This window comes from Pygocentrus nattereri, chromosome 20 (genome assembly GCF_015220715.1).
Source record: "Pygocentrus nattereri isolate fPygNat1 chromosome 20, fPygNat1.pri, whole genome shotgun sequence".
NCBI lineage: Eukaryota > Metazoa > Chordata > Actinopteri > Characiformes > Serrasalmidae > Pygocentrus > Pygocentrus nattereri.
The window spans coordinates 30,120,118-30,134,623 of NC_051230.1; the positions used below are offsets into that span (position 1 = coordinate 30,120,118).

General features: G+C 42.0%; 1 protein-coding gene across 2 annotated transcripts in view; it reads right to left on the reverse strand.

The window, feature by feature from the left end:
- Positions 1-1,851: 1,851 nt before the first annotated feature.
- Positions 1,852-14,506, reverse strand: part of adam28 (ADAM metallopeptidase domain 28) — a 29,723-nt gene continuing 17,068 nt past the window's right edge. The window contains exons 10-23 of one of the 2 annotated variants that reach the window (XM_017684968.2): positions 13,186-13,355; positions 12,059-12,140; positions 11,529-11,659; positions 8,541-8,718; positions 6,041-6,130; positions 5,368-5,563; positions 5,161-5,266; positions 4,708-4,864; positions 4,509-4,589; positions 4,116-4,203; positions 3,145-3,253; positions 2,946-3,027; positions 2,753-2,845; positions 1,852-2,540 (exon numbers count right to left, since the gene is read on the reverse strand). In XM_017684968.2, coding sequence (XP_017540457.1) covers positions 2,508-2,540; positions 2,753-2,845; positions 2,946-3,027; positions 3,145-3,253; positions 4,116-4,203; positions 4,509-4,589; positions 4,708-4,864; positions 5,161-5,266; positions 5,368-5,563; positions 6,041-6,130; positions 8,541-8,718; positions 11,529-11,659; positions 12,059-12,140; positions 13,186-13,355 — 1,596 coding nt within the window. In that variant the 3' untranslated portion in view covers positions 1,852-2,507. Of the gene's footprint in view, positions 2,541-2,752; positions 2,846-2,945; positions 3,031-3,144; positions 3,254-4,115; positions 4,204-4,508; positions 4,590-4,707; positions 4,865-5,160; positions 5,267-5,367; positions 5,564-6,040; positions 6,131-8,540; positions 8,719-11,528; positions 11,660-12,058; positions 12,141-13,185; positions 13,356-14,506 lie in introns of both variants that reach the window. The other variant, XM_017684967.2, reaches the window with a different exon arrangement.

Here is a 14,506-nt window from a genome sequence, read left to right on the forward strand (position 1 = left end):
CGCTGGAGGGATTATATCTCCAAGTTGGCCTGGGAGCAGCTTGGGGTCCCCGGGAATGAGCTGGAGGAATTTGCGGGGGACAGGGTCATCTGGGATTCTTCTGGTTCTTCCAGCTGCTGCCGGGACCCCATCTGGACTAAGCAGCTAACGTTGATGATGATGATGAATAACTAGTTGAGCTGCTTATTTTTCAAAAAGGGAAAAAGAAATTATGCTGAGTAAATATGTAAAAATGTTTCTAACTGTAAAAAGCAGCGCTGTGGTCAATGTAGCCATTTGTGTTCTCAATGTCTGCTAAGATTTGTTCATATGATTGATGCCACATCAATCCATCTCTATCAGAAAGCTGTCCTCGATTGGTGAGAATCTTGGCCTGATTGGTCCTTGAGCTTCATGCTCCAAAGTCCCAAAGTTACCCTGTTCTGGAGCAGAAGATGTCATGGTGATGTATCCTAGTTAAAGTGGTCCCCCATATTTAAACATCCAGTGTTCAGTCAAACCGAGCCTAAGCTTGAAGCCACGCTTCGTGAGACAGGCCCCTGGTCCTCGAACAGGAAGCATTATATAACGTCCCTGCTTTGTTTAACCTGGTTCTAACCCCACACATCTCACTTCATGGACAGTCTTTTCTTAGCAAAGAATGAAAGCTAATTGGTGGAATCAGGTGTTGTGCTGCAGGGTCAGAACAAACACCTGACACTATGGCCCTTGATGAATTTGTATGGGTGTACTTTGTAAGCTGGGATTGCTCAGATCTAGTCCTCGCTGGCTGCTGCACTGAACAGTTCAGAGGTTTGCTGTGTCGTGCTCTAACCCCCGAGGACTGGACTGCACTAGAACTGATGGGGCTAAAGGCTTGTAGCGTCCTTGATTTTTGTGCTTGATTTGCAGGAGTCTATTTGAATGACTGTATTGAATCTGTTCTGCTCTGTAACACGGGTTCATTCCTCACTATATGTGCAATGGAGAAGCTTTAGCAATGTTTTAAGGGGTAAGTAAGATGATGCAGTGGCTGGATGGATCCCACACTATGACCAGAAATACGCTTTATGAATAGTCTTACACACTCCGATTAAAGTTTTAACAGATGGATGAAACCTTCTGTCGAGTACCTGTGACCGCAAGGCCACCATTTAATTCTTGGTTTTATGTAGATGTATCACTTGAGAAAAAAAAGAATTAAAAGAATTCCAGAAGACATAAGTGGTCATGTTTGGTTTGTTGGGCTTTGTAGTTTGTGTGGACTTCATATTTTTATTGGCTACAGAAGAAATTCTCCCATCTCCAAAATGATACATTTACAGGAAAAGGATAAAACATTGTTCACTTGGATTGCAAGGTAATGCAACATATCGTTTTGGGCTATTTCTACTGCCTCGTTCATGATGAAATTTTAACACATTTGTAAAGGTGTTAAATTTTCACATTCTGTTAAAAAAATAGAGTTGGAAGGATCGTTTGGTTGGGATGTTTTTCAGCCCAAATGTGTGATTGGTGATCGGCTGATATTGCTATAACTTAGCTGATCCTGAGAGCTGGTCAGAGTTGTAAAACATACGAGTCATATTTTGTGAGTTAAGGATTGCTGCAGTGCTCCGTGAGACCCCTTGGCTGCAGGAGCCTGCGGCTTTTCGCTCAAATGCTAAATGGAAATACAGACCTTTTGACTTTTAACTACTAAAACTTCGTCTTGTGCAAGGCTGCAGAAGCTTCGTACTGGATTGTATTCACAGCCCCAGCCTTGATCGGTATTGGCTGATACCGATACCTGTCAGCCCCAACAATACTGTTCCAACAGTGAGACAGTACAGTTATTATGGTGATGCTAAAACAGAAGGCAAATGTAAGGCATTCCTTTGTAATTTGACATATTTTATTAAGAAAAGCCAGCGTGCAAATCATTTTTTAAAGTTGTCAGGCAGCTACAAATTAAACTTATATACAAATTTTAAAGTTTATTTTTATAAGGTAAAGGTGTTATATATTTTTCTCAGTTTAAAAAAAAGACTTTAGGCTTGTTTGAGACACAAACATGCCCACATGCATTCTCTCACATTGCACTTAACTGAGAAAATTAATAATTCTTTAACTCTAAAAGTATGTGCAAAGAAGGTAGGTACTGCACCATAGAGCATGGCTTTGCTTGCCCTGAGACCAGAGTACAAGTTTGGATCTGAGGTTTTACAACCCATGGTGGCGCTACTTAAATCCAGTGGAGCGCTACATCACAATTTACATTGTGGTTTCTGTTCCAACACTCTGGAGTCACCATTTCAATTCTTCTGTGAGTGGAAGCAGGTATTGCAGAGTCTTCCAGGCCTTCCAGCACTTGGTTTGCAAATGCAGCTTAATGTAAAAAACAAGCTGTGTTGGCCTCTAGAGGGATCCATGTGAAACCTTAAGCTGCAGTTTTGCAAAACATTGGTCCTTTTGAAGTGCTTGTAGGTCCGGTTAGCAAGAGACTGAAGAGAATCTTTTCTTTCGGGCAGTTCCACAGAGCTTAGAGTTCAAACCCTCGGTGGAGGAGGTGGTCTAAGTGCCTGGAAAGAGTCAAGACAGTGAGTTACTGTGAAGTCACTGACTTACAGCACTGGCCAAAGTGCAGTATGTTGCTAAATGTTTATGCATGTATTTATGATTTTTTTCAGCTGGTATGTGGATGACCAAATATAGATGGAAAGCAATAAAACAAATAAATAATTACATATAATAGATGTCAAAATGAGATTAAATGTTCAAATCCCTTTATTACCTTGTGTGCTGCCCGGAAATCTGTGTGCAGGGTTTTAGGTGGGATGTTGCTCTTAGGAGGAGGAGGTGGCGGAGGGCCTTTGGGACGTATTGGCTAGAAATAAAAATAAATTTGCTACTTTAGTTCATTGATAGAGGGCACCAACAAAAGTATGACAGGTAGTGAATGTGATGTTAATGATGTTAATGGTTACCGAGTTCTGCTGAGGAGGATTTACTCTTTGGCCACTGAAATAAGAATTGTTGACTGGTGTAGGTTCTTTCTTCGGTATCTGACTGCTGGTGGATGAAATGGACGAGAATGTCATTGAGATGGTTGCATAGCTGTATATGTATGGGTAAGTGCGAGGAGGATTTGTGTATGCATGCTTGTTTGCATGTGTCCCTGCTCACCTAATTTGACGTGGGCTGCTCTTCCTGCGTTTCATAAGATAGATGGCAACCCCAATGAGAACGGCGCCCAGCAGGATGCAGATCACTACGACAATGGCTATCACTCCATCTACAATAGGCACAAAGCGTGGAAGGTACAGTTTTATTCACCTAAACATTTTGCCAAGATCAGCGTTCCTGACATCTCTTGAAAACAAAAGTTGTGCTAGTTTAACCTCTAAACCAAACAGTAGTTGATACATTGCAGTGTGGTGTACAGCAGACATCCCCAATCAAGTTGCAAAACTAGCTAGCTAGCTCCCAAGACCAAAAGTCAAGGGGGTTGGAATGTTGGAATACAAGACATGTCCACCTGCACAAGTACAAGATTACAATGACTAGGAGTTATGAGCACAAGGCTTCTTTTTGGAACTAGAGCCAGATATTGTATACAGGGGACTAGGAAATACAGGTATGATGATTCTGCTGCTACTAGGAAATACAAATTGGGCCTGAAACAAGGATCTGCAGGAGTGATGTAAATGGGACTAGGAATACTAGGTATGGTGTGACCAGGCTTAGGAACCTTGGGTATAGCCGGGACTGGTAACTACACATAAGGCGTATCTGGGGCTACATAAAAGTTGCTGTGTATCTGAAACTGGGAACTCCAGATGTGTTATTAATGGGACTGGAAAATACAGGGATGATGATTCTGATGCAAGAAAATACTGGTACTAGGAATTGCATGGCATCTGGAACTAGGAACTATATATGTGGTGTTTCTGGGACTATTATACACAGGAGAGACTTGATCAGGTCTAGGAACTTCAGTTGTGAGGTGACCGGGACTAGGATCCTTGGGAATGTATTAGGTATACTGATACTGCTAACTACACGCAAGGTATATCTGGGACTAGATGAGGTATAGTTGCAGGTGTGGTGTATCCGGGACTGATAATGATAAAGAAGTGGTGTAAGGTAGAACCTACTTTTAGACAAGCCACTGCCAGCTTGCCTGTTGCAGTCAGGTGGTAGCCAACCAGGTTCACAGGTGCACTCCAGCTTGTGATTACACACCTGTAGGGCATACACATTTGCCATGTTTACCAGACTGTGTTGTTTTCCTGGGTCACAGGTTTAAGTTTTCTGTTAGCTCTGTGAATAAATCTGGAATGGTGTGAATGTCTTTTTGCAGCTCCGATACATCACAGTGGTTCCCAATCCTACTTGTGGGAAAATCATGGTCTGCCTACTTTCTCTGTTTTCCCTTGCTTCCCTTGAGTTAGCAGAGAAAGCGTGAGCATGACTTCCTCTGGACTAGGGCTGAGAACCAGTGTCGTGTGGTGTAAAACAGGCAAATATTGGAAATGCGGTTAGCTTACCCCATGTCCTTTGCATTTGGCTGAGCAGTTGGTTGCCTTGTAAGCAACTTCTAAGCTCACACACTGGTTCTGACTGCACACCTGGAAGACAGACAGGGAGAGTTCCCTCCATTAATAGCTTTAGGAATAGGCATCACACAGGTTTAGGAACACTTTGACAGCCTTGTGACAAGATTGTACTGCTGTATGGCAAATGTACCTTCTCTTCACCGCATTTGGTACCCGTATCAACTTGACCAAAGTCATTGTCACGGTCACTGTAGAAGGTGGCTTTGCACTTGTTAATCATGACAAAGCGGCCATAGTTTGGATCGTCATTGCCATTTTCACAGAAAAGCTTTCCACACATTATATCCCTAAAGGCACAAAAGTTGAAAGACAAGTTTACAAGAGAGGTTTATTAAACTGGTAAATAGTTGGGTAGGACAGGATATTTCTGGAAGGGCATCTCTGGAGTGTTCTGGGCCACATCAGCTTGTTTTTTACCTTAAAAAGAAATTCTACTGATTTCTCTTTAAATTGGTATTTTTTAAATCATAAGTTGACACCAGCAAAGCTAAAAAAAAAACACTTCCGGACAAATAGTGCAAATATGTACTAAGAAATGTTCTCTTGAAGTGGTAGTGTATATCTGGATGGATCTTGCACTCACTCGGTCTGGCACCCTATGTACTGGTCGTTGGTAGGTCGTTTGCAGTAGGCATAGGATAACCCTCTTTTGTTCTGGCTGTAACACCAGTCACTTGCCACCACAGCATCTGAGGCACAGTAAAAGATCTCGTAAATAACTGCAAAAGGTCACATTTACACTAAAAGACAGAATAGTTAGTTTCCATGAGATTACAGAACGTCCACTCACTTGCACCCCACATTTTGATGCACTGGTCTTCTCTCCGTGGGCACTGGCCGTTGTAGCAGTAGCTGTTTCCATTTTTGCAGGGCAGCCCGTTCACGACAAAGACATCCTCGGGGCAAACGTTTGAGTCTCCAGTGCAGTACTCTGGCAAATCACACTCATCATGCTTGGGACGGCACATATAGGAAGCATCGGTGACCTGTATGCCGTGGCCCAGGAGAAAGTGAGAGATGGACTTTAGTATCAGTGATGTGATTCAGATTCGTGCTCATGTGAGCTGCTTCTGAATCACTTTTATTTCTTGGGATCTTAATTGAGACTACGCAGAGACTGATTTTTTCTGCTGTTTTTAATATTAATTTCAGGAAATATTAAGGTTAAATGGTTTGGCAAAAAGTCTTACCATGTTTCATGTCTCTGTATGATTTGCATTTCATAATGTTGAATTGGAAGTCTAAATAGTATTCTGAACCCTAAAAGTAGCAAAAGGATTTTTCCTGATCTTCCCGTCTTAAACAGTTGCGCTGCAGTAGTTCAATCCTTTACTACTGGTTGAGGAACCATTTTATCAAAAGAATTTTTGGATAATTGCTGTTAGTGTTTTACAGTCTTGACCTATTACTTTTAGCACTTCTAAATGTCCAGAGTTTTCATTCAAGTTTTTACTGGTTCTTACCTTGCAATGTTGACAGCACTCTCCATCAGCACACTCAGAGCCCTTCGTCATCCTGCAGGTGGTGGCGTTGCAGCATGGGTTAGTACACTCCTGTCCAAACACACATCAGCAAAAAGTCAGGCATGTTTTTTGGGTGATGCAAGATAACATGCAGTTCGACTTCAATTGTATTTACACTCACTGGCCACTTTATTAGGTACAGTTGCTAGTAAAAGGCTGGACCCCCTTTTGCCTTCAGAACTGCGTTAATTCTTCGTGTCATACTTTCAACAAGGTGCTGGAAACGTTCCTCAGAGATTCTGGTTGGTTATTTGAGTTCCTGTTGTCTTTCTATCATCTGGAACCAGTCTGCCTTGTTCTCCTCTGACCTCTCACATCAACAAGGCATTTTCGTCCACACAACTGACCGCTCACTGGATATTCCCTCTTTTTTGGACCGTTCTCTGTAAACCCTAGAGATGGTTGTGCGTGAAAATCCCAGTAGATCAGCAGTTTCTGAAATACTCAGACCAGCCCGTCTGGCACCAACAACCACGCCACGTTCAAAGTCCCTTAAATCCCCTTTCTTCCCCGTTCTGATGCTCGGTCTTCTTTGCACTTCAGCAAGTTGTCTTGACCACCTCTACATGCCGAGTTGCGGCCGTGTGATTGGCTGATTAGCTATTTGTGTTAACAAGCAATTTAACATTACCTAATAAAGTGGCCGGTGAATGTATATTCATTCATTTTAAAATCAACATTTCTCCAAAAATGTGGGTGCAGCCCCAATAAGCACCACCAAAGGTAAAGGCAAGACACAGAAGGGGAACCTGTCCTCCACTGGGCCACATCAGATTGCAATAATTGGATCTGAATGCTTGTGATAAAAGACCGTTTAGGTTAGCTAGGTTAGCACTGCCACCATTAAAGTTAGCTTGGTAGCTTAGTTAGCTGCCTCATTTTTACTTTGTTTGGAGGCATTTTTTCAAGAAGATGGGTTTGCCTACTTAAATATGGAGAACATGTAAGTGTCACTTAAGGCTTTGTAGGCTAGCTAGATTAGCTCTACCACCATTAATGTTAGCTAGGTAGCATAGTTGCCTTGTTTCTGCTTTCTTTGGGTGCATTTTTTACAAATGCATTTGTCTAAATGAACGTAGAAAAGAAATATAAGTGACACTCAAGGGAGACCAAAGTGGGCACAATAAGCCACATGTTTCAGTGGTCTTGTAGGTGTGAAGTGTCTAAAATTTTGACAAGTCTATAAATGTTCTACTAAAATTCTGTGGCATTTACATTTGTAGACCACACCAGTGCAGCTACTTCTTCAAGTTCTGGCTAGAGCAGAGATGAAACAATTCCAAGATGAGTTTGAGCAGGTTGGGATAGATTGGAATGTCTGTTTGTTGCCACACATTTCAACATCACGTTCTTTAAACCCCAACATCTGTGAATTCCACCAGTGAGTCAATGTGGTGGTAATGCCTTTCGCATCACATCTATAGTTTAGCACCTCTACATGATTTCTGCTATATTAGACACTATGGGTGTACATCACACACTCCACTGATAAGAAAACCATGCTGATTTATCTGTTTTCTGAGGTATTCAGTGCTTGAATGTATGCTGAGGGCATGTGTCTGGTCTTGTGGAGGTATTTTTCGAGGATGAAAGGAGTTTTTTCCCTGTACTTGGGGAGTCAGGTGTAAGTTTAAACTGTTCTTCATGTTACAGGCTTGACTAGATGTCTGGCTTGTTCTTCTGTATCTGTATAAAGGGTTTTCTCAGGTTTCATGACAAATGAAAAATGGTTTTTGAAGGGTACCTACATAGAGAATTCATGACATACAAAATTAGTGAAAATCTCATTTAAAAACAGAGCTTTAGTTTAGATTCTCAAGATGACACGAAATATGAAGTAAATAACACTATATTGCCATAAATGCCCTTAAACTGAAGTAATGGACATTTGTTCCATTTGTAACACTGTAATCAAGAACTTATAGGGCAGAGGCCATCAGAATCTTTATAATACTGATATATTCTGTACCATTATTTGGGAACTATGCTTCATAAGAGTCTTATAAATGCCTTGGTTTAAGGGATATGCCAATACAATGTAATGTATCTCATATATGATCAAATGCAATATCATTTCTCAAGTGTTCCTTTTAAAATGTTAGTCAATGCATGTGTTGTGAAGTTTGTATGTAGGTAGCCTTCAAACAAAGTGCTACCAAAAGTCTTGAGGTACCAAATTCAGTACTCATAATATCTAGTTGGTAGAAGGTGTGCTAAATGCTGTATACGCCTTATTGTAATCACAAATCTGGCTGTTGAATTGTTTTCTTTTTCTTAGGAATGCTTTCCCAGGAAATTGCTGCAAACTACAGTGGTCAGTGTGGGTCAAGTACCGATCCTGGGCAACTGTTCTGACGGTTTCACAGCTTTGAAATTCCAGGTGAACTTATTACAAATGCAGTCTGCTTTAATAGGAAACTCTAAACATGGGCTGAATTACCGTCACGGATCCACAGTCACACTCTTCTCCGGTCTCAAGGAAGCCGTTTCCGCAGACCGCTGGCTGGATGAGCTCTATTCGCTGGGGTTTGTTTAGCAGGCATTCAGGGTTGCGGGAGTTTAGGTACTGTTCCAGGCTGCCAACACTGCAGCTGCTGAATTGCCGAGGGATGTTGTAGCTGTAATGACAGTGGAACCATCAAGTTACAAAAGGCTGTGAAAGGTGTAAGAGCCTGTTTAATCTCTTGGTCTTTGAGGGCCAGAAAGCCCCTTTTTGCTCAACCCCTAGAGGCCACCTCGCAAATTGACTGGAAAAGTGGAAAAAGTGAATGCTATGTCATTATTGTTCATTGGGTAAGTTGGTTAATCATCAATATCTGCTAAACACAGCTAAAACTGTACTTAACCCTCTGTTGCACTGTGTTGCCATTTGGCAACAATTACTTTATCTCAATTTGACCAAAAGGCATCAATATAAAATCTGTGTTTTGGTATTTAATTGTGGAAAAGGGGTCTTTTACTTTGAAAGGACAAATACTTTGACATCACATGACCAGGAAAGCTAAACATGATGTTATTATTTGTCACGCCTGTGAGGGAAATATTCTCAATATATGTTGTTCTAAACGGTCTAGGTCTAAAGGTCTAAACCATGTTCATTCTAGAGTTTAAGCAGATGGCAGAAAGGTGAAACTGGTCGCACTCTCACCTTGCCTGATCACTTTTATTTATATTGAAATGACCCTTTGTCTCAACGAGCTTAAGGTGATAACGGTGGGGGGGGGGGGCGACTTATCTCTACCCCCTACATCTCTACTCATATTCTCCTTCTACAACCCCTCCTTATCCCTCCTCAAACGTCTTTTCCTCCTCCTTCCTCCCCCTTTGTTTTCAATGTATATAAGGTCCTTCCAAAATATTCTTGTTAGACTGGACTGCTGACCAGACTAGACTGGTGACACACTGATGACCAAGCAGATCGTCTGCCTGCATGTGAATAAGACTAGACTCCTGATCCCGCTGATTGACTGTTGATCGACCAAGCCGTACCCATACTCTGTATGTGGAAATAAACTCCAGTCAACGCCGAAGCTCCAGTCTTCTGACTCTTCTTGTCGAATTTCTAACACCTACAACCAGTTCACATCCGGACTCGAACTCCATTTCCCAGGCTCCTCAGTAAAGTCACATGACTCCGGACCTCTCCTCATCATCCTATCAGAGATCTCGATCGCCTGAATACTAACTGTCCACAGCTGTGTTGTTTGTCACATGACACTCATAGTTAGTATATAAGCCCGGGTTTTAGAATAGTTTACTTGCAAAGTAATGTTTTCGCCTGTGAAACTACTGAGCGTTATTCCTGTTCTTGATTGTGTTTTGACTTCCTGCCTGTTTTTTCTCCTGACTCAGATTTTTGGACTGTTGCCTTGTTTTTGGATTCATGGTTTTGACTCATCGTTTGTTTTGTTGACTCTGCCTTGCCTTGCCCTTGTTTGTTATGATCACCTTTCTTGTTCCGCTGTTTATCCTGGACTTGACCCCTGCCTGTCTCCTGGCTACTCTCTGCATCTACGATTCCCCAAGTAAATCTTTAATCGTGAGCGTCTGCTTTCTGATCACACGTCGCGTTATTACCATACATTCCAAATACCAATTTCCAATATTTGTCAATTTTGGGTCACACATTTTACTAAGTATAAGTTGGATTAGTTTAGTCTTTAACAAAAGGGTGCCTTTAGAGAAAATAAATAAACAATTTACCAAATACCTCAATTATCATGTTTAAGAAGAAATTCATTCATTATCTTAACTGTAATAAATAATGGATTCACATTGAGGATAAATGAAGTAGCGTAGCCACCTGTTTTACAATTGAAGTGTGGAGCTATTTGCTGATGTTTTGACATTTCCAGAGTAGATATTCTAAAGGCTTGGTGCTAAACTTCATTTGAATGTTTGATTGATTTTAGGTCAGAGTGTAAGGCGTTAGATGAGACACTGTAGGCTTAGATGAGTCATGCCAAAGAATGTTTTGCTTGGAACAGCTTGTACCCAACACACTCCTTCATAAAGCTCAGATCTAAGCAGCAGCTGTCTGTCTGCTTTTGCTGCTTTTGTTGTTTTCAGTGTTTTTATTACTGAATTTGGAGCATTACTTTGGGTTGAGACTGTAGATCGGATCTCCACCTTGATGTACTAGTACACTATGTGGGCATCAATTCATCACACCTTTATGAGCGAGCTGGACATCCCATTCCAAAACCATGGGAGTTATGGATTTGCCACCCTTTGCAGCTGTAACAGCCTCTACTCTTCTGTGAAGGCTTTCCACAAGGTCTTGGAGGGTGTCTGTTGGAATTTGCACCCATTCAGTCAAAAGAGCATTTGTAGGAGAAGGCCTGGGTCGCAGTTGACATTCCAGTTTATTCCAGAGGTGTTTAGTGCAGTTGAGGTCAGGGCTCTATGCAGGCCACTGTAGTTCATCAACATCAAACTCTTCAAACCTGTCTTTTTAGAGCTCGCTTGGTGCAAAGGGTCACAGTCATGTTGGAACAGGAAAAGCTCTTCCTCAAACTGCTGCCTCAAAGTTGGAAGCATAGCGTCTGTTATCTAGAATTTTTTTATATATTCTGTAGCATTGACTTTTCATTTCACTGGAAAAAAACAACCCTAGCCCGTTATCCCTCCTCAGCCAAACTTTACTGTTGGACACTATGCAGTCCAGTAGGTCGTGTTCTCCTGGTGTCTCTCAAACCCAGATTTGTCCATCAGACTGCCACATAGTGAAGGATGATTAATCACTCCAGAGAACATGTTTCCACTGCTCTAAGTCCAGTGGTAGTGTGCTTTGCACCACTCCAGCTTAGCATTGAGCATAGTGAACTTAGACTTGTGTGCAGCTGTTCAGCCATGGAAACCCATTTCACAACTAAAGTAATTTCTCGGACTGTTGGGATCGAGTAAGTAATGCACGGTAACATTTTACCTGAGAGCAGCAGCCATGATACACGTGGAGTCGGTGCAGATGCAAGAGCTGGAGTCATGGTTCATGCCCAGGTTGTGGCCCATCTCGTGGGACAGGGTCGCCCCCACTGCTATAGCAAGTGGATTATGGTCCTGAAAGGTGTAAGATAGTGATCACTTAAATTGAAAAGAATAAAATGTAAAATGAGCTAAATTTATTTTTACAGATTTTTAAAAAGTAATTGAAGTAAACCTGCTTTAGCACTAGAATTGTGTGGACAGTTATTAGTTATAATTATTATCATCACTGTTATTTTCTAGTGTTATTGTTATTACTGATTGTGGGGTTGCTAGGGAAAGTGACACGATTTCCCTTTTCAGGCAAGCCAAAGACACACAACCCTTGATGTGCTTGTGCCAGTCTGCTCTTTGCAGTTTTTGTGCTTCTCTTGCAAAATCAGACCACATAGACACGATTCGCTTGGGCTTCACTAACTGAGTTTCCCTATCCGTGTTTGCAATGACAGTGATGGTCAGGCTGAGCTACTGTACCTGGATGACCCCGGTAGAGTGGCCTGAACACAGCGTGCCGATGAAAGCCAGCCCCACCGTTGCACCATCGAAGTCAATGCCACTGGAACGGCAACAGAAATGACACTGTTCACCTTCTAAACCCAATATGATCAGCACAGTTCTACAAATAATACTCAATCAGCCACTTTATTGGAAACCCCGATATCTCCACCTTGCTGGTAGCTCATCTGTTGATGCCCAGTTTGTGTTAGCCATCCTCTAGTCCTTCATCAAAGATCATTTTCTGGTCAATAGTATACTGTGGTCAGTCACTGATCAATAATGAATGGAATAGGCAACAGATGAGCTCCAGGCATGAGGTACAAGGTGTTTCTATTAAAGTGGCCTGTGAGAGGAAGTACATGGTTGGTGCACTTTGTAGTTCTATACTACCTGCATACCCTGTTTTTCAGTGGTCAGGACCCTCACAGAGCAGGTTTTATTTGGGTGGTGGATCATTCTCAGCACTGACGTGGTGGTGGTGTGTTGCACTGGTCTAAGTGGATCAGACACAGCAGTGCTGCTGGAGTTTTTAAACAACTCAGTGTCACTGCTGGACTGAGAACCAAAAACACCCAGCCAACAGCGTCCTGTGAAGCAGCATCTAGTGACCACTGATGAAGGACTGGAGGATGACCAGCACAAACTGTGCAGCAGCTGATGAGCTGTCGTCTCTGACTTTACATCTACAAGTTGGACCACCAAGGTAGGAGTGTCTAATAGAGTGGTCAGTGAGTGGACACAGTGTTTAAAACCTCCAGCAGCACTGCTGTATCTGATCCACACGTACCAGTGCAGCACACACTACCACATCACCACCATGCCAGTGTTACTGCAGTGCTGAGAATGATCCACCACCCAAATAATACCTGCTCTGTGGGGGTCCTGTAGAGGTCCTGACCCCTGAAGAACAGGATAACAAAGTACGCAGAGAAACAGATGGACTACAGTCTGTAACTGTAGAACTACAAAGTGCTCCTATATGGTCAGCTGATAAAATGGACAATGAGTGTTGACACAAGGAGGTGGAATTAATAAAGCAGCCAATCAGTGAATAAATGCTGTAAAGTGAACACAGAGGCATTTATTTCACAGTATCAACTGACGTGATTAGATGCGCGTTGTCATGGCGCTGTCTCTTCATCAGGACGTCATTCCTCCAGGATGTAAATTTGTCCAGGGTCTCACCAGCGGGGGCCGTCACTACAATCTTATCAGAGTCCGTCCATATTTCCAGACCAGTCAGAGCGATGAAGGTGTTCAATGGTTTATACACCTGCCAAAAAACAAGCCATTAGCATTATAACAAGAGTGTAGTATAACAGTATATTCAAAGTCCAAGCTTGCTTGCTTTACAGTTGAACTACAGTCTTTATTTACATATGCAAAACAAATGTAGGCCAAGTTCTGCCTCTTTGCCTGACTTGAATGGGCACCTGGACCGGATCTGTGCACATCTTCATTGACAGTTTAGCAAACTGGACGGGCAAGTAGATCAACATTGCTTTTATTTGGATTAATACACTACTATGCAAATGAAAGATGAAAGCTTTAAGTGCTATTGATCTAATGGGGACAGTTTTGGTGTCTACCAGGTGTTTCAGGTGCTTGTTAGGAGCCTCATTTTCTCCGCGGCTTTCTTTTTATGAACTCCACTTTTGGAAACTCCTGTTTTTTTCCACTTATTTTTTTTTGGACTTTCTCCTTCCCCATGCAAGCAAATGGTCTTACATCTAATCTCCTCACAGATATCTGGACACTTTTTATCATTTTGTCTGGAAATCAAATAAATTAATTAAATGAATAAATGAATCAAATTTTGTGTCCTGTCATCACTTGTTACAGCCTGAATGGGTGGGAATGGGGCTTGAATACAATGGAATGTTTCTCGATCAGGAATTGTGCCTACTGAGTTTGGTTACTGCAGTGGTAGTTTTTGAATAGCAGCAAAGTACCCATTACAAAGAACAATATGCACATTTCCCTTCAGCCACGCTAGGCAACTGTGGTCAGATTGGGGCTTGGAGATTATTACACTGGATTATCCCACTGATACTGGCAATCGGAAGCTAAATGGTGTGCATTGTCTCACTGAATCAGACCATAAGCATTAATCAAATATTTTGGAGTTGCAATTTACTGGACACTAACCAGAACTCAATTGCTTTATTTTGCCAGCAGCATAACTCTCCACATGTACTGACATGTAGAGCCTACTTTGCTGTTTTGACACTAGTCAGACTCGTTGCTAGGTTGAGATGTATCCCAAATATATCTAGCCAAGAGCGAAGATCAGAAGGTGACCACTGGTAAAGGGATAAAGGATGACTAACAAACTGTGCATCAACAGATTTATATGTTTTAACATTTGCGTTAGGTAAATGTATTGCTGCTGTATGTATTTTTGATTACTCTGGAGGCTCTTTC